The sequence below is a fragment of the Sebastes umbrosus genome, chromosome 13 (assembly GCF_015220745.1).
Source record: "Sebastes umbrosus isolate fSebUmb1 chromosome 13, fSebUmb1.pri, whole genome shotgun sequence".
Taxonomy (NCBI): Eukaryota; Metazoa; Chordata; class Actinopteri; order Perciformes; family Sebastidae; genus Sebastes; species Sebastes umbrosus.
This window is the reverse complement of record NC_051281.1, coordinates 15067198-15087375: the sequence shown is the minus strand read 5'-3', so window position 1 is coordinate 15087375 and position 20178 is coordinate 15067198. Positions and strand designations below refer to the sequence as shown.

Below are 20178 nucleotides of genomic sequence, written 5' to 3'. Positions count from 1 at the left end.
ACAAATCGTAAAAAAAAAAGCACTTTGTTTTTATGCTCCAAAATCAGGTGACATGTTTGGGAGTTTGGGTTTGCAAGGAAACTAAGAAACAAGCTTTCAGCCGAGCATGAACCTCTCTGTACTGTGTTTCCCCTCAGGATTGCCAGCACCCAGCTATTCATATAGTTAAATTTACATAGCAATGTATTTAAGGGGGTTTTCTCCAAAGAAATAATACAAATAACTGCACATTCTTTTAACTTGACAGCAAAATCCAAACAATAACAGTTGATTCAATTATTTTATTACAGAAACATTGGCTTCATACAGTATCTCTCTCTCACACAGTTCCAACACTAAGATCTCAGAGCAACGCGAGCTTTGTCCAGGATGTCTTTTCTCATTCTGGGATAATTTGGATGAGCAACCAGAACCTGTGGACGGAAGCAAAGATTATTTACGGGACATAAACAGATGTAATCTCTCAAACTGTAAACAACATCCACAGGCGTCTCACCTTATGACACACATCTATGGCATCGACATGCCTCTTTGCTTTTAAGTAGTTGAAGGCAAGCTTGTATCCTGAAATAAAAACAGATATTACATGTAAGAAATATGGTTCTTTGAATCCCTTTTGTCCTTATAAATAGAAATGGACATGTGATTTTGGTTTGACATACCAATAGTTGGGTTGGTCCGATTTCCATATTTCCAAGCCAGTTCATAGTTGTGTGCTGCATCACGGAACGCCTGCTCTTTTTCCATTATGTAGCCCAGATATTCATAAGCTTTACAGCATGACTGTGGAAAAAAAAAGTGCAATTATTATCACTAAGAAATTTACATAAAAGACATTACAAAGTAAGGCAAAACTCCAAAATAAGGGGAGAAGGTTTCGTGCAAACCACATACTACTCAAACAGTGACAATATTTTCAGACTGACCTTGTTATGATTGAGGCATCTCTTCAAGAGGTCCCCAGCCATGTCATACTTCCCCGAATGGATGTAGATGTCTGCCAAGAGCAGCCAGCTCTTCTCAAACTCATCGGCGTCAACAATGCTCCAGTTCATTTTAGCTATGCGTTTGAGTTGATTCCTGGCTCTCGGAGTTTGTTTCAGCATCATATAAGCTGTCGCCATGGCCAACAGCGCTGGCACGTGATCTTTCTGAATTCAACCAAAGAGTCCTGGTTAGACAGGATCAGCCTGACAGCACCTCCCCCACTACCGTTTGTTTACACCCAAACCAAACTTACTTCTCTTCAGTACATACAGTTAAATGTCTCTTTAACAAATAAAAAACGGAACAACAATCGTATAAGCAGTGACATATCCTGTACATGCTCCATTAAAATTCAGCCGGATACGGTGTAATGTGCACTTCACAACTTAAAAGGGACGGTGTGTATGATTTGACGGCATCTAGTGGTGTGGTTGCAGATTGCAACCAACTGAGTACCCCTCTGCTCACTCCTCCTGTTCCAAGACTGCGGTAACTTGAGCCGCAACACTAACAAAGTTTCACAAACGTGTCGGAGAACTACGGTGGCCTTTAGGTAACATAAAAACTTGAAAGGCTCTCTCTAGAACCAGTGTTTGTTTTGTCCGTTCTCTGCTACTGTAGAAACATAGCGGACTCCATGAAGAACACCAGCTCCCAATGGAGATATAAACAGCTCATTCTAAGCTAACGAAAACACAACGATTCTTAGTTTCAGGTAATTATACACTTATGAAAACATAGTTATGAATAATATATACCATTTCTGCTAATAGATTCCCCGAGATGTTACGCACTGTTCCTTTAAATGGAATGACTGTCAATAAGAGGGAGCTGGAATGAATGCACAGCTCCTGGTGTGAGTATATTTGCACAAGAGAGAGTAATGCAACTCTGCACACATATGGAGTTTACTTACCTCATTGTTTGCAATCTCTGTGAAAACACCGAGGGCTTTCTCTACATTGGCCTTCTGTTTAGTGGCCAGAAAGCAGTAGTTCTCCAGGATGCGGAGTTGCACATGTCCTCCTGGCGTCTGAGGCTTTAACTCCTTCAGCAGCTTCTCGGCCGTTCTCACAGCGAGCTGCTCGGACTCCTGCTTCTCTGTGGAGTTCCTGGTGAGAGACAAAGGTGAGCCAAGTCTGTGGGTTTCAAACTAAAGAATATATATCGTAAAGAATCTTAGTACGCTCCTCCTGTCACTCACCCAATTTCACCATCTAAAGTCTCAAATACTTCTCCTCCCATGGTGTCATTGTCAGGGTTTAGGTAGATTTCAATCATGTTGTACACAGCGTTTTGACCCCAGTCATTGTCTTTTCGTGCTTTGTTGAAGTGCCGCAGAGCATCATTGGGTTCTCCTGTGTGCCTGAGCAGCGGGCACAAGTTTAGTCACTAATCTCAAAACAGATATTGCCATTTACCAAGGAAACGCTCCTCCAAACTCACCAGAGATAAAGTCCTTTGCAGTAGTTGAACCCGGGGTCAAACTTAGTCCTGGAAGAATGTTTTTCTGCCATATCAAGAAATCTGGGAACTTCCTCCAACTTCCCGGCCCTCCTCAACAAGTCAATGAGACGTGACAGTGTTGGGTAGTTGTCTGAAAGCAACAGGTGTAACTTATTATGTTTAACATTTAGAAAAAGGTCAAATCATCAATTCACATTTACATTCAAAATGTTTTGCGACGTGGCTCTTATTGCACCTGGTTTGCGCTCCAGAAGTTGTTGAAAGTGGAAAACTGCCTTTTCGTATTCCTGCTTCCTGAACATAATGTCAGCCATCATCTAAGGACAAACATATGGAAGAAATAACTTCTATGAATTGGCTCCAAAAAAAAAAAAAAAGGTTGCGGTGAAAACTGACGGAACAAACCAGAGTTGCATCTTCGTTAAACTGGTCATTCCTCAGAATGATGCTGCATTGCTCTTGGCACGCATCAACGTCGTCCAGAGTGAGGTACAACCGTGCCAACTCCAGCATCACCTATAGGAACAGGGAGTGCATTCATTTGAGTTCTTGTGACAGCTTTCTCTTGGTAGAATAATGTAGGCTAGATAAATCAGACCTTTCCCTTAAATCAACCTATCAACAACTAAGGTCACAAACACAAGCACCAGACTCTAAAAGATGCCAGTGCTTGTTAACCACAGCTGCAGTGAGGAGCACACAGGACGTTTTTGATTCGGCTGCACTGACCTTGCGATCGGTCTCACAATACACAAGAGCTTCTTTGTAGAATTTGACTGCTCTCTCATAGCCCCTTTGACTTGTGTAGTGTTTAGCGATCTCAGCGCAGATCTCGGCGGCAAGCTGCTTCTGAGCGGGGACGGCGTCGGGCTGCTCCAACTGCACCCGCTTCAGCACCTTGGCCTGCACATCCCGGGCCTATACACAGCAAAAACAATAATAATACACATCATCATTATCATGTTTCTCTATGGCTGTCTTTTTAGGCAGACCAGTCATTTTTGCTTTTAAATAATCATGCTAAATATTTGGTACAAAATGTGAAAAGAGAGCCACATAACTTCAACCACTCACTTTTTGTAGGGAAGATAAAGCTTCATCATTTTTGTCAACCTTATTTTGGATCTTTGCCAACAGGACCAGATAACGGCAGTCATCTGAGAGCGTTGGTAGTTCATTCACTGGGTAGGTCCGAAGAAAAAAAAGTTAAAAACAGTAAAACAGTAAAACATAGTAAAGAGATGTTTGGCATTTGCTAATATTTTTTTTTCCATCTTTGCATCAAGTTGTTTATTTGCAAGTGCACAATCTATCATCACGACTAGATTCTCTTGTGGTGTTTTTGACATCGCTGTGTGTGAAACACTGTGACGTCTTAAAGTACCCTGCTCGTGGACCAGAGCATCATGCAGGACTTTCTCACAGCGCTGATATTGCTTCATCTTCATCAGCAGCTCCGCCAGGTCGTAGCGCAGGAAGTTCTGCTGCTCCGTCTTCAGGGCTGCTTCATAGTAGTTTATCGCCTGTGTAACAGCAGCCTTGTGTCAACACTGTTTTTTTTTTTTTTCTTCCTGTGAGTGAATCGTGTTTATCCTTAAATGAGTGTACAACACAAACCTTGACGTAGTTGTGAGTCTTGACCAGGGCTTTCCCGATCTTGCTGGCTAAAGCACCATCTTTGGGGTTTTTCTTCAGAGCCTGCTCATAGACCTCAATGGCTTTCTCAGGCTGAGGATAAACAGATCGCATGGTGAGTGGTGTCACAATTTGCTGTTTGAAAAGTGGATGTGTAATACATTTCATTATTTACAAATTATTTCAAAATTGCGGTAAACACCTTAAGGCTATGATTAAGAGCTGTTTGGAACGTTGCGTAAAGATACGATTTGTGATGGTCTATTTTAGCCTTGAATGACGCCATCATACCCATCATCACAACCAGAGTATGTGTAAACATGCCTGAGCTTAAGAGCCCATAAAATCATGCAGGTACCCACACCTCCTCCTCTTTGACTTCCTGATTCATCTAAAACAAGCCGTAGTCGCTTAGATGCAGGCACAATGTGTCCCTTTCCGTTGTAAACCATCATTATATAACAACTTTCTCATGAGACTTTTGTTGAATAAGTATTGCGTGACAACTAAAGAATCATTCGCTATAATAATTAGAAAATCAGCTAAATATATCCTTCCCTATTTTATTAACTACAATGGGTTGTGCGTGAATGAGGATATTGCTTTATTAAATCATTTGACGTATTTGCTTATTTCACTTTAACCTTGTGCGGTAACCACTAATCCTGTTTACTCCTTCACATAGCCTATATAAAATACTGTCATCTTCTACTGTAGTTCCCTCTGATCTAGTAATAAGTTGTTTTCGTTAAGCCTCTGTTCCTCTTATCTTGCACTAAACATAGCTGAAGCCATAAATTAGCTGCTTGCTGTTGCAGGTTTTTTAACAGCTGGCTCTCCCTCTTCACTCTCAACACATTACTTTCCAGGACATATATCTTCTTCTCCCATATTTGAGATGTCAACTTTAATAGTGTACAACTTTCCAGGTTTTGCAGGACACATGGAAAACTGAGAACAGGCCAAATTATTGATATAAATGCATTTGAACTCTGCCAAGAGGGGAAGTAGCTGTTTAGCAAATTATAGATAATGTTTCATGACATAACCTCTCAGTTTGATAGCTCGTTCTACTAGAAATGTGGCGAATTCCTGGCCTGCTGTAAATGGGCTCCTCTTTCAGTAATATGTGCAGTGGCAGTGTGGAGCGTTCCTTTCTCTACGTTTACTATATTTTACAGAAAAGAAACTATTCTGTTTCATCATGCTGCTCTCAACTGCAGGGTGAGGATTGGAAGAGGGACATCCTGTGTTCCTTTTAGACATTAATTGTCCAAGGTAAGACCTTGGTGATGAACATGATTACAGCTCCAACGCAGCACAGCAGAGGGGGAAAAGAATCAAAAACAGAGAGGCTCCTTTACGTGAATGGTAAGAACAGGAATGTAGAAGTATAATGAAACTCAGAACAGTAACGATTACATTACACAGAGGCTACACATTTGTATAACACCTCTATTTATAATCTCAGTTTTTCAGTACACCTTTGACTTTTTGGAAAGGGTATCATAAGACTTGACCAAAATGAAACTGGAATTAGACAACATGTCACAAGAATATGCATATTTGAAGTACGGGGCACCTTTAAAGCCATTTTAAGTTAGTTTTAGTTTTAAGTTAACACAAATCTGTTGTTATGGGATTAAAAATATCCCATGAGACGGAGATGAATCACATCTCCCACTTACTTCTTGAATGTTCATGTAGGCATCACCTAGTAAGAGGTATGTGTGAGGGCTGGGCAGCTTCTCCACCATTTCTCTGGAGAAAAGACAGAGATATCCCATCACATAAGTGTACTTCATTATGTAGACATACAGTGTTTGCTGGTCTGAAGTTCAGTCATGCTTTCCTACATCTCAGCAGAACACTGGAGGCACCTGTCTTTACTGGATGAATGGCTTCAGTTAAATTTTTATTTGATTTACTTTATGCTTGTGGTTTCCTACTACAGATGCAGCTGGACGAAATGTTGGTGCACTATGGAAATGGAGTCATGTATTTAATTAAGTTTCAGCCATTACCGTTAAGACAAACATTTACAATGCATTGGGTTTCAGATGGAGTACAGTCGCTCGTATGTTCAGCTGCTATCTTACATCAAGATTTCAGTATGCTTTTTTTTTTATTCATTTGGATCCAAATGTACTGCTCACCTGTAACAGCTTGCATACAGACGTTTCTCTTTCCTGTGGTTCAGATATATGTCAGCCATTTTCTCCTTGGCTTGGATGTAGTAGGGCTGCTCGGGGGTAATGTTTCTGAGCATGCTCAGCGCCAGCTCGGTGTCGCCACGCAGCAGGGCCAGGTCGGCGTTGGCAATAGTGACACGTAGCTCCTCGGGGGTTCCTGAGAACTCATTGATGGCATCCTGCATCACCTTTGCTGCTTCATGCTGAAATATTAAATCCATATGTGGAAACACAACAACACCACTGGGATGAAAACCTTAAGTACAGTACTTCACATCAACCATAAAGAACAATATTTACAGTGCTTTACATTAAATGTACAAGCCTTTTTACATCAAAATGTTACCTGTTCTCCATTGAGCCACATGGCCTCCGCTAACTCCAAGAAGACAGAGAGACAGTCGGTAGGACTCAGCTCAATCTTCTTGTTCTTGGACTTGGACGAGGATCCAGCTCTGCGGACACCCGGAAGACTCATGGCCATCTGCAGTGTCTGAATAGCCTCCGTCAGCTCGCCCATTTTCTTCATAGCCTGAGCCTTGATCAGGTGATACAACGGATGTTCTCGGATCTGGAACGGACGAGAGGTCACAACCCGTTTGGACATGCAATCCCTGCACTTAACCAACATTAGGTTGTGTAATGATTCTGTGGTTGAGTTCCTGATTGTAGCAAGAAATACCACTCACCACATAAGTAGTTTTGATCATTCCAACCAAGACATTGATTCTGTATTAACTTGACTTACGCTCAAGTCACTGCAGCTTCTAATGAGCCCAAACCTGACGCCTCCAAACACCAAACATTTTTAACAATACATGCTGATATCTTGTCACTGCTGACAATATCTTTAATGTTCCCCCCTGAGGAGACAAAGTATATTTACCAGATGCAACTTTCCTCTTCCTTTCACATACATCCTTTTCTGCATTACTATGCCTAACTGAGGACACGCTGACATGCTTCCTAAAAGTTACAGATGAAGGAGGCAGATCTGCAATGTATTTGCACATTTGCCGCGGGTCAACCAAGAGCCTGAACGCACACTCGTCTCGTAAAAACATTTAGCAGCCAATAATACTGTCCACATTGACAGTGATCTTACCTCAAAGTTATGGCTGAGGCATAGCTCAAGAGACTGGGAACACAACGTGAAGTTACCCTGCAGCAGATGGATCTGTGCCATTAGCAGATGAGCATCTGCATGAGAAGGACACTGGTCCAGACAGTGTTGGAGACTGCTCTGAGCAGCGTCAGCATCACCTGAATGAACCACACAAGCAAGGTAGTTTAAAATAGTTTGCAGAAAAGAAATCAAAACATATATTAAACGCAGTGCTCACCGGACTGATATCTGACTTTGGCTAGCAGGAAGACCCCTTGAGGGAGACCCGGCACAATCTTGACCACAGTGTCCAACAATGTGGCACAGTGCTGGAGCTGAGGAGCAGGAGGCTGGCCCTGGGCTGGAGGCTGAAACGAAAACAGGAAGAGTTTGATTTACTGCAGAGATTCTCAAACTTTTATGAGTTTCACTAAAACAGGATACACATTGCTATCATACTATCCCCAAATGTGTGAAATAAAAAAACACAATCATTAGTCTGACAGAGACTCTCTTGCACTGTCCAAATTTAAGGCCCAGAATTTACATTTTAAGGACTGAAGGAACACCCTGTCATTGATGACGTACCTTAGCAGGACACAGTGCAAGATACTCTTTAACAATCTCCAACAGGAAGTCAGGGTTCAGCTTCTCAAAGTACTCCACTCCCAGAGGCAGACCCTGCAGCGTGGAGAAGTGTGTGTCCACCGCATCATTCAGCAGATTGGTCACCTCCTCCTGGGGCCGGCGCTTTTTCACCGCCAGAACAGCACGTAGGTAGAGCAGCTCCTGAGGGTTAAAAAATGTCTGTAAATTACTCATAGAGGTAGAAACGCAAAGATGGTTGGAAACAAGAAAAGAGATAGTGTAAGGTAGCAGAGAGGAAAAACGTGACAAGGCATTCTGTACAAGATGGATCAAATACACAAGCATCAAGACAAAAAGTCTCCAGGGAAGAATAACTGAGGAGGAAATACTGAAGACCTGCAGGAGCAGCTGCTGCCTATCCTGCCAGGTGCTCTTGCTTAGTGCTTTTCAAACAGTTTTTAAAGCATAATAAATTATTCTAAACCATGATAAGCATCTTCCTCTAGGATACTCTTACTAGAGTGAAAGACATTTTATGTTGTCAGCGTTTATAAAAAATACATTACCGCTGATTTTCCAATAGATTGTTGAATCTCTGTGAGAAATTCCAACTGTTGTTCTGCGTCTTCAAGATGGCCCTCTATCACCTTGCAACGAATTATACCTGCATAACAAAATAAAAAAAAGATATATCTTCGGAAATACAATTTTTTTATGTGTTGACCCAGAGTGTCGTGTAGACAACAGATTAATAACTGTGACACGTTACCAGTCAAAGCAGAAACACTTGTCTCATCCAAAGTCATGGCCGTCTTGTACCACTTCATAGCCTCCTTAGTTCTGCCCTGAAGCACCATCTGGTAGCCCAACTCCGTGGCTAAGTCTGAATCCTCTGATGCCACAGAGAAGGCTCTATCCACCATCCTAAACGTCTGCTCGAGCAATTTCTCGTTTCGTCCACACTGTGACAAAAAGAAAACTGTAAATGCTGAACTCTTCAAAACTGCAGCTTTAAGAATTTAGAAAGAATACTGAAAATGCGTCTTACAACACGTGTGAAGGCCAGAGACATCCTGTAGAGGAGCTCTGGGTTGTGTGGCTCCAGAATCTCCAAGCTGCTGATGAGGTTTGAAAGCTGTTTTACCGACTGCCAACGGGAAATATAAAAACAGCTTCTGTAAATCGATCAGCGCTTTGCCACCGCTCCATCATAAATGACAGTATTTACAATGCTTTCTTAATTAGCATCCCTACCAGTTCAAAGTTTGGACACGTGAAAAATGTGTACTTTACCTCAGTAATATCTCCATCTCTACATAAAGAATGTAGAGCTAGCATCCGTAGTGCCTCCAGGTTATTTTTATCCTTCTGTAAAAGCCTGAAATATGACACACAGGGTGCTGTGAATGAAGTCCATCTCCTTCACTGAGCTTGGATTTCTTTGATTAATAGTAATAGAATATATGAAGCTGCTGCAGTACTGTGTTGAGCTCCCAGACAAATAACATTAAAACTAAAAGGAACTGTGAAGGATGTAAAGTATACTATATGCTGCCTGCACCCCTCCCCAGTGAGAGCACCACAGCGGCTCTAAGCTCAGTGCAACTTGAGTAATCACTCTTCTTCCTGCTCAGCAAACCTGCAGCAGCGAATCCTTGGAATTGTGTTAGACTTCTGCACTTTGGCTCAAAGGCCTTTTTATGCTGTCTGACCCTGGCCAAGGTCCAGAGGGGCGAGCACAAACAATGGCTTAATCAGTATGCAATGGTTTGAGGCATCATGCTAGTGTTTCATTTGCACTTGAATGCTGAGCCATTTATAAAGGCAGACTTTGTTTTTTTTTCTTACATCCGTGGGGGGGGATTACAAATGTTTTTGAGCTTTATGATCTCACCAGAGACATTGTAACCCTCAGACAGACTTGCACTAAGAAAGACGTGACCGGTGTGTGATTTACCTGTGTGATGCATCTACGGTTTGCTCCCAGTCTTGAAGGCTGAGCAACAGTTTCATCTTCTTGATGAGGGCAGGCAAGAAGGCAGGGAAACTAACAATGACCTGATTAACCATCTCCAATGCTCCGGAGTAGTTCTGACGATATTCATAGTATTGTGCCTAGGACAGACGAAATGTCACTCAGGGTGTATCATACTCCAAGCCTAGCACAAAATATGACTATTAATTTAGTATGCAATTGGAACAAAATGTAGAAATGTCTAAAGGTAATAAACCTATCAAGAACGTTCATTTGGTGCAATATTTCCAAAGTTAGAGGAATAATCCAAATAATGTACGGTCCAAACGAACTATGTCCATATGGTGAATGGAATAGTTGAACTAAACAGCAAGGGACACATTAAATAAAACTCAGAGTCAATTAGAAACACAATAAGTACTATAAGAGACTAGGAAATATGAGAAATGATAGCATCATAGCATATTCAGCTGTGACTGAGGAAGACTCACCTTTCCCATCAGGGCAAAAACATCTGCTCTCTCTTTCAGTCCCTCATCGAAGTACTTTCCAGCCTTTCTGGCGTAGGCGTCTTTACCAGATGTCACATCTATCCAGGCTTTTAGGATTATCCCCTGAACAACAATATATCAGTCCAAATTTTACAAGAGTGCAAATAGGTGAGAAGCCACAATGCTCCTCTTGCCATTACTCCAAGATTTTTGCATAAAAATGGAAAGTAATACTGATCTCACCTCTCTAGAGCTGCTGGAGAGTTTGATCATTCTCTCCGTATACTCCCTCGCCTTATCATTTCGCCCTAATAGCCAGAGAAACATCCCAGCATAGTACAGACTCTTGGGAGATGCACTTTTACGATCCTCTTTGACCTTAGCATCGAGTTCTTGAATGACTTCTCTGTCTGTGAATAAAAAAAGACACATTAAGAATATTACCAACAAGTGAGTCGTGAATATAAAAGCACTATGCTGGCTTACCTGGGTGTGTCTTCTTTTTCTCAGCATAGACAAGGGCCATTAATGTGCAGAGAGACACATCTCGACTATCTCTTATTGTGTCCAACTCTACTGAGGCTTCTTGAATTTGATCTGTAGGAAGATAATGACATTAAGCGCATGAATGACAGATAGCAAAGAGACACTAGTCAAGGGGTCTGCAACCTGAGGCTCCGGAGCCACATGCGGCTCTTTAGCCTCTCTCCAGTGGCTCCCTGTGGATTTTTAAAAATGGAAATGAATAACTGTTTTTTGTTTACGTTTTCATTTGTATTTATCATTGTTGTAGGTCTATGGTACGACGGTATGACAGAGTTTTAGGGCCACATTGAGGAAAAATAAATAAATTGGAGGTTTCGAGAAAATACAGTCATAAATTTACGAGAAAAAAAGTCGTAATATTATGAGAATAAAGTCAGAATATTATAAAGAATTAATTTTTATTTTTTTCTCGTAAAGTTATGACTTTATTCTCGTAATATTATGACTTTTTTCTCGTAAAGTTATGACTTTATTCTTGTAATATTACAACTTTTTTCTCGTAAAGTTATGACTTTATTCTTGTAATATTACAACTTTTTTCTCGTAAAGTTATGACTTTATTCTTGTAATATTACAACTTTTTTCTCGTAAAGTTATGACTTTATTTTTGTAATATTACGAATTTTTTCTTGTAAAGTTATGACTTTATTCTTATAATATTACAACTTTTTTCTCGTAAAGTTATGACTTTATTTTTGTAATATTACGAATTTTTTCTTGTAAAGTTATGACTTTATTCTTGTAATATTACAACTTTTTTCTCGTAAAGTTATGACTTTATTCTTGTAATATTACAACTTTTTTCTCGTAAAGTTATGACTTTATTTTTGTAATATTACGAATTTTTTCTTGTAAAGTTAGGACTTTTTTCTAGTAATATTACAACTTTTTTCTCGTAAAGTTATTACTTTTTTCTTGTAATATTACAACTTTTTTCTCGTAAAGTTATGACTTTTTTCTCGTAATATTACAACTTTTTTCTCATAAAGTTATTACTTTTTTCTCGTTATATTACAACTTTTTTCTCGTAAAGTTATGACTTTATTCTCGTTATATTACGATTTTTTTCTTGTAAAGTTATTACTTTATTCTTGTTATATTACGACTTTTTTATCGGAAAGTTATGACTTTATTCTCGTTATATTACCACTTTTTCATCGGAAAGTTATTACTTTATTCTCGTTAGGTTACGAATTTTTTATCGTAAAGTTATGACTTTATTCTCGTTATATTACCACTTTTTTTCTCGTAAAGTTATGACTTTATTCCCGTAATATTACAACTTTTTTCTCGTAATATTACGACTTTATTCTGAAAATCTCTGGATTTTGTTTCCCTCAACGTGGCCCTAATACTCTGTAGTACATTTGCACTTTGGCCCTCACTGCATTAGACTAATATACTATATACTTAGACTATAAATTGTGTTACCTTCATCACAATGCTCAAATGTTTTGCGGCTCCAGACAGATTTGTATTTATTTATTTTTTGCCTAAAATGTCTCTTTTGATAGTAAAAGTTGCTGACCCCTGCACTAGTCTATAACCAGAAATGTCCCCTTGCTACAGTATATTGTTTCATTTTATTCTTTGCGAGCTTGCCTTGCATCAGGGTGCCATATGCATGGAGGAAAGTGTAGATAGGATCATTGCTGAAGTTCCTCTGAGCAGCTGCTGCAGCCTTCACAGCGTGACTGAAGTACTTCTCATAGCAGTAGCACCTGATCAGAGCCTGTGGAGAAAACAAGAAAGAAGGCAGTTTATTAAATAATCACTGCTGCAACCAATGCTCATCTCACAACAAGTGACATTTAAGTAACATATAGTTAAAAGAGGAACCCTGCGTTTAGCTTCAGTGTGTAGCTTTAAGGTTATATCTGGAGCCTTGTGTTGCTCTGTTATCAAACATGTTCGCTCACCAACGTCGTCTCTTCATCCTCCATCTCGGCTGAGACGCTTAAACAGTAGCTGATGTTAAAATAGCTGCTGCTCTGTCTGCATTGTGCTTTAGCAAACACTATGTTGTTGCTGTTTTCGTTGTGTTGTTGTCGCCATCTTTCACCAACTCCTTTAGCGTTGCTCGGTAACCTTAGTAACTCTTCTTCTTCTTCTTCTTCTCCTTTGGTGCATTATCGCCACCAGCTGGTCTGGAGTGTGGATCATTCTGGCTAATCATTACTATATCCCCCCAACAAAAAATAAAAAAATACAAATACAAATAAAAGAAAACAAACAACCTCATATTTTTCCAACCCTATTAATTTTTCATTCTGGCTAATAATTACTATATCCCCAATAAAAATAAATAAAGAAAGAAAGAAAGAAAGAAAGAAAGAAAGAAAGAAAGAAAGAAAGAAAGAAAGAAAAAGAAAAAGAAAACAAACAACCTTATATTTTCCAATCATATTAATTTGTCATCCTGGCTAATAATTACTATATCCCCAATAAAAATAAATAAATAAAGAAAGAAAGAAATAAAGAAAGAAAGAAAGAAAGAAAGAAAGAAAGAAAGAAAGAAAAAGAAAAAGAAAACAAACAACCTCATATTTTCCAATCATATTAATTTGTCATCCTGGCTAATAATTACTATATCCCCAATAAAAATAAAGAAAGAAAGAAAGAAAGAAAGAAAGAAAGAAAGAAAGAAAGAAAGAAAAAAAGAAAAAGAAAACAAACAACCTCATATTTTTCCAATCCTATTAATTTTTTATTCTGGCTAATAATTACTATATCCCCAATAAAAATAAATAAAGAAAGAAAGAAAGAAAGAAAGAAAGAAAGAAAGAAAGAAAGAAAGAAAGAAAGAAAAAGAAAAAGAAAACAAACAACCTCATATTTTTCCAATCCTATTAATTTTTTATTCTGGCTAATAATTACTATATCCCCAATAAAAATAAAGAAAGAAAGAAAGAAAGAAAGAAAGAAAGAAAGAAAGAAAGAAAGAAAGAAAGAAAAAGAAAACGAATGAAACAACCTCATATTTTCCAATCATATTAATTTGTCATCCTGGCAAATAATTACTATATCCCCAATAAAAAAAAGAAAGAAAGAAAAAGAATAAAAAGAAAAACAAAAGAAAACAAAAGAAAACAAAAACAAAACAAACAACCTCATATTTTTTCCAATAATATTAATTTGTAATTCTGGCTAATAATTACTATACCCCACCCAAAAATAAATAAAAATAAAAATAAAATAAAAGGAAAACAAACAACCTCATATTTTTCCAATCATATTAATTTGTCTAAGATACTGAAATAATTTTCTATAACACTCATTTAGTGAGTTCTTTTGTAGAATATCTATTAAATCAAAGTGTACTTTAATCTCTTTGAGGCCTTGACTCAAATGCCTTCTTTCTTCCTCATATCTCTCACAATGCAACATTACATGCTCCACCGTTTCCTCTTGTCCATAATAATTACATTTACCTGTGTCATGTTTACCTATTTTAAATAGTGTGCTGTTTAGTCCAGTGTGTCCAAATCTAAGTCTTGATATGATTGTCTCGTCTCTCCTGTTCCTTCCTACACACCTCATTTCTCCCACTTTCCTTTGAACTCTGTAAAACCATCTTCCAAATTTCCTCTCTTCCTCCCATTGCTTCTGACACCTTTCCCTCAGTCTCTGTTTAATAATGCTCTTCATTTCTGTTTTGCTGAAACTAATGTGTCAAATCAATGTCGTTATTTTTTGTAGCCTTCTTTGCAATCTTATCTACCATTTAATTTCCTTTGACCCCTATGTGTGCTGGTATCCATAAAAATATTACTGTAAGCCCCATCATTTGAATTCTGTATAATGTTTGTTGTATTTCAATCAAACTGTCTGGTCTGCTGTCTGAATGACTGAACTGTAAACTAACTAGTGATGAACTTGAGTCTGAGCATTTCTCCTGTGTAAACTGATAAATCATCACTGACCCTTTTCCCTACTTGGATTTGAAACTCTGGTACAATAAATGCAACTCCTATTTTGCTAACTAAACTCTTTGATCCATCTGTGTAGATCCTAGTAACATTTAATTGTCCAGGAGAATTTTATTCCCTGAGGTTTTTCTTTCAGGCACCACTTACTGCTTGTATATCCCACCTCCTTTGGTATGATTTGCGGATCCAAACCCCCAATTGTAGTTTATATTGTTTATGCAAACCTTAAACATTTAGCCTACTTGGTAAAGTTTGTTTCGGCGATGATTGGTGAAACAGTGTTGGTCTCTCAGCCTGGTAGTGAGCCTGACAGACTAAACTCAGGGTATAAAATAGACATCTCATATTTGAGGCGAGCCAGTGTCACCGTTGTATCTCCAGGTGGCGCAGTCATCCTCTTATAAAATGTGATACTACTAATACTATTACTACTACTATTAACTAATAATAATAATAATAATAATAATAATAATAATAATAATAATAATAATAATAATAATAATAATAATAATAATACTAAAAATAAAAATAAAAATAAAAATAAAAATAATAATAATAATTAGGTAGTAGTAGTAGTACTAGTAGTAGTAGTAGTAGTAATAATAATAATAATAATAATAACAATAATAACAATAATAATAACAATATATTATTATTATTATTATTATTATTATTATTATTATTATTATTATTATTATTATTATTCATGTGGTGATCTAGGTAAGGAATAAGATAAGATAATATATTCCTTTATTAGTCCCGCAGTGGGGAAATTTGCAGTGTCCAGCAGCAAAGGGGATAGTGCAAAAAACAAGATGCATCAGCTAACACAGTAAAAAAAAGAGCTAAACAAAGTGTAACAAAATATGAACCATTTAAATACAAGGAGGTATAAAAATAGGAGCGGTATATACAGTATTGACAATAAACAGACTATTAACAAAATTGCACAAGTTGAAAATAATATTGCACAGTGAGAATGAATAATGAATGAATGAATGAATGAAATTCCACCTGAAAATATCAGGTTATGTGTAGGGGGAGTGGTTATAGCCTAGGCCTAAATAGGAATTAATTAGTGGATTTTTACCATGTGCTATGATTTAAAGACAGCAGGTCAAAACAACTTCTACAGCATCTGAAGCAACAAGCAGAAAAAAAATATTGCATGTCGAGGTAGCTTAAATCTACTTTGAATATATGGAAATGATTTGAGGGAGCTCAGTGGTTGGGTTACACCCATACACTCACTGAGTTTGGATTGACTATTTACTATCCTCAGTTTAGGAAAGACATTCAAAGATAATGTCAACATGTTATCTAATTTTTGTTATTGTGTAACATAAATTATATTATTGTTCAGCTTATCCAAACAAGAAAACAAGAGCATTTGCGCAAATGAACACATCTTTACATAGTTTACCATCTGCAGTGGAAGCATAGGCTATTTCCATCCAGCCAGTAGTAGCTGGTGGCCCAATCTTATGCAACACCATTGACTGTTAAGTATGAAGCGCTGATGTCTACAGTGTTGAGTCCATGAGGGGAGCAGCCAGTGTCCAGCATGGGTGCAACTGTTCGAAGAGAGACCTTTCCATGCCTTGTCAGATACTATTTAGCACTAACTCTGGCACATAATCATTACTCTCTGCAGCACACATCAATGGAAGAGTAAATCAGGTTGGTATCGAGCCCTGAGCATGTGCAATAATGGGGAAAGTCTGTGTACTGTGCCACACGGTTTAGCTCACAGTTTTGAACGCATATTGTTATATGAATAATATCTATTTAGTGTGAACTATTTTGTGTTTATTACAGTAATTAATAAAATCCAAATTAAATTGATTATATTTTCCCCTAATACACACACACACACACACACACACACAGAGAGTAGTTACGTGGTAGGTAATCAAGGTGTTGTACTTAGCAAAGAGTAATAAATACTGCATGTGTTGTTGCACTCACAAAGAATGCATTTGAAAACCTATTAGAGGAAAGACTGTGGAATATGCACCCCCTGGGATATGGTGCTATAGCATTCTAATGGCTATATCCATTGTGGTTTGTACAGACCATTATTGATCAAAGAGCCATGCCCAATAATACAAGCAGCTCACTTGCAAATTAACTCTTTTATTTCATTTTCCGTATGTGTTGCTTGTAATTTGATTGCCTTGCACTTCAGGACACATACCCTTGTATAGGCTACACACAACAAGTATTATGTTGATGGTATAGGATTTCTATTTTCTTACATATTTGCAGTTACTATATTGTTGTAATATCTCATGAAACAGAAATAGAAAAATCCTCTGTTGTATTTCTGCTTGACAAGGTGCTGGCTTTAAACTGCGGTATTTGCGTTTCTGCTGTGTGAGTTACTGAGGGAGTGGTTCACTTGAAACAGACAGTGCTTGTGTGTGTATGATTTAGCGGTGGAGATCAAAAGTGAGTGTGTGTGAGTGTCTATTAGCACACAGGGAAGGTAGGGGGGGTACTCACCACTACCTAATCTAATGGGATTTTCCTCCCATCTATCTACAGCAAATGAAATTACAGAGCCGTTATGGGCAGCATTCTCAGATTTCTCTTTAAATTGTTTTTCCCCCTGCCCCTCCATGCATGCCAGTGGCGAGATCCCGAGCCAAATAGACATCCTTTCACATATAACATGTCCACATATTATTGCCCAGTTTGCGAGACTACCGGGGTGGGAACGGCAGACCAACTTCCGACCTTCCACCCTAATGCAGTCTAACAGAGGAGCTTGATGTCATGTTGCCGGGCAACCGGCGAGGAGAATCTGCAGAATCACTCTTGATTTACTGGTCATTAAAATAGGCAATCTGTAACCCCACCTGTTGGAGCTATGTGCTGGTTTCAGTCATAGGCTACATTTCAAGTATATTGACTCTCTTACATCAGTTGACATTATAGGACATTTTTGTTTTTAACAGAATAAGAATATTTCGATATTTACTTAAAGGTATTATAAGTAAGTGAGATTTTCATGTTTTTTTTTTATTATAAAGCAGGCTTAAGGCCTATATAGATACTGTGAAAGTATCAAAAAACTCAATCCACAGGGAAATACAGACCCCCCGTATTCAGAAACTCTGCATTTGAAACAAGCTGTTAGGATTTCTGCCCATTCGTGATGTCACGAATATACAATATTTAGACCCTTGACATAATTTTAAACGTAAACATTCTAAATGTGTAACAGTTTATTCCTGGTTGCAGTGTATGTGAATGTCATCAGCTGACAGGAAGTAAACATGGACCCAAGCTGTTGCGTAGCAAACACAAAATACAAGTATGAACCTGAAAATGAGCATGATATGGGACCTTTAAATAATTGCTTGTTTCTGTCTTGTCTTGAGTTCTGCTGGCAAACATTGGCAACACTGACGCCAATGTCTATAATGCATTATAAACATACTTATGTGTTCTAATCATATAGCACCGTATAATTACAGTTATAAGCACTGCTTTATAACAGTACGTATCATAACATTATATAGCATCTTATAATGGCTTTCTTATAAGATCTGTAGTAGGTAGGTCTATATAAGTTTCATAATACTTCATAATTGCAGTTCACTCACTTACACTTTTTTTTTGCAAGGATCATAGTGCATTATAATTCCCATAGTTGTAATACATTCTAATCTTTTTAAAATACATTATAATCACTTTTATAATGCATTATAAACATATATATGATGCGTTATAATCTGCTTATATCGGTGTGTAATTATAGTTACAAACACTCATAAATATGCATCATGATTTATAACAATGACACATTATAAAGCATTTTATAATGACTCATAATGTCAAGTATCATAATTAATAATTGCTGGGTCACTCACTGACTTTTTTTTGCAAAGATCTTAGTGTATTATATATTATTAACTACACTATTCTATAGTTGTAATATGTTATAATCTTTTATAATATATTATAATCACTGTTGTGAAAACATTTCATTAACTCAAGCAAGAACAACACACAAAACGTTTTTACTTTACTTAAAGCAAACAATGACCACTTAGAGTAACTCATAATTACATTGTAATACATTATAACAGTGATTATAATGTATTACAACTATGGAATTATAATACAGTATGATCTGCAAAAAAAATAGTGAGTGACCAGCAATTATTACATTTTATGATACTTGACCTTATAAGTAATCATAAAATGCTTAATAATGTGTTATGATTATTGTTATAGAACATTGTGAATATTTATGAGTGCTTATAACTGCAATTAAACAGTGCTATGAGCAGATTATAATGCATTATATGTATGTTTATAATGCATTATAGACATGGGCGTCATAGAAAGTGTTACCCAAACATTTATTTAGAGACAGCTCAGTTGTTCTGCTGACTGGCTTGTCAGGAAAACAACATGTGAACCATAAAGTACTGTAAGTGGGTGCGGCGCAAACTGATAATCACATCATTGTGAGACAGCATGGCAGGAATAATCAGCACTTTGCCATCAGCCTCTTGTTTACTGCCCTCAGGATTCAGCAGCCACAATAGGTAAAAGCGTTGTTGGACTGTAATGAATATTTGGACTGTTATTAATAATTAATAAAATGTTCCACCCACTTAAGATGCTAATAGTTTCCGGCAGGAGCCACAAAGCGCACTCAGAAACCAGATTCTAGCTTCCGTGCACAGATGTCTCTGTTAAAACTGAAATGAAATGAAACACATTTTCAGTTCTGAAGCTCCCTTCTTGGCCAGGAGGGAATCAAATATTTTGACGAAAATGTAGCTATAATGTATTGTCATGTCACTCAATAGGATTTGCTTAGTCAGACATTCATAAGTGCTTTCAATGTCCCCAAAAATTCAAAATAGCAATACAAGTTGAACCATTTACAGTTTGAGTGCTCGTTACGATTTGCACATGAAATGGACACTGATAGCTTCAACATTTTACAGGTTCTGGGTTGACACTAATGCTAATTACGGTTTGGTAACTGCCAGCATTGCAACAGTCATAAAGCTTATAACTGTAAACTCTAATGCTTAATGCCTCTGATTGTGGTCAGCACTTTAGATCCATTTTTCAAAATTAAATCCCACCACTCAACTGGAAGTTATTACGACATGCAATCTGATGATTACTCATCAGTTTTCATTCAACTATATGATCGGGAATCCTTGCCTGCTAGATATCAATGACATTATTTTACCAGCAAAGATGATGTGCAGTTGAAGTAGGGAAATACATA

The 20178-nt window shown here is 37.7% G+C and overlaps 1 protein-coding gene across 1 annotated transcript; it reads right to left on the bottom strand.

Moving 5' to 3' along the window:
• Positions 1–266: 266 nt before the first annotated feature.
• ttc21b (tetratricopeptide repeat domain 21B) lies at positions 267–13097 on the bottom strand. The gene is made up of 29 exons (XM_037789677.1): positions 12906–13097; positions 12589–12718; positions 10927–11037; positions 10684–10850; positions 10441–10563; positions 9932–10089; positions 9268–9352; positions 9023–9121; positions 8744–8936; positions 8541–8638; positions 7975–8175; positions 7625–7754; positions 7387–7544; positions 6628–6852; positions 6246–6484; positions 5778–5850; positions 4072–4182; positions 3839–3977; positions 3529–3635; positions 3184–3372; positions 2860–2970; positions 2690–2771; positions 2434–2584; positions 2192–2353; positions 1904–2099; positions 927–1151; positions 663–783; positions 497–564; positions 267–413 (listed from the first exon to the last, which is right to left on the bottom strand). The coding sequence occupies exons 1-29, from the start codon at positions 12927–12929 to the stop codon at positions 336–338; spliced, it is 3954 nt and encodes a 1317-aa protein (XP_037645605.1). The 5' UTR covers positions 12930–13097; the 3' UTR covers positions 267–335.
• Between the last annotated feature and the right edge of the window lie 7081 nt (positions 13098–20178).

Bases quoted from the DNA above. Each gene is read 5' to 3' on its own strand.
- ttc21b (XM_037789677.1), bottom strand. From the start codon at position 12,929: ATGGAGGATGAAGAGACGACGTTG. The intron at 5,851-6,245 runs GTGAGCAGTACA...TCTTTTCTCCAG, and splicing joins CTGTATGCAAGCTGTTACAG to AGAAATGGTGGAGAAGCTGC. The intron at 2,971-3,183 runs GTCAGTGCAGCC...CTGTTCCTATAG, and splicing joins ATTGTGAGACCGATCGCAAG to GTGATGCTGGAGTTGGCACG.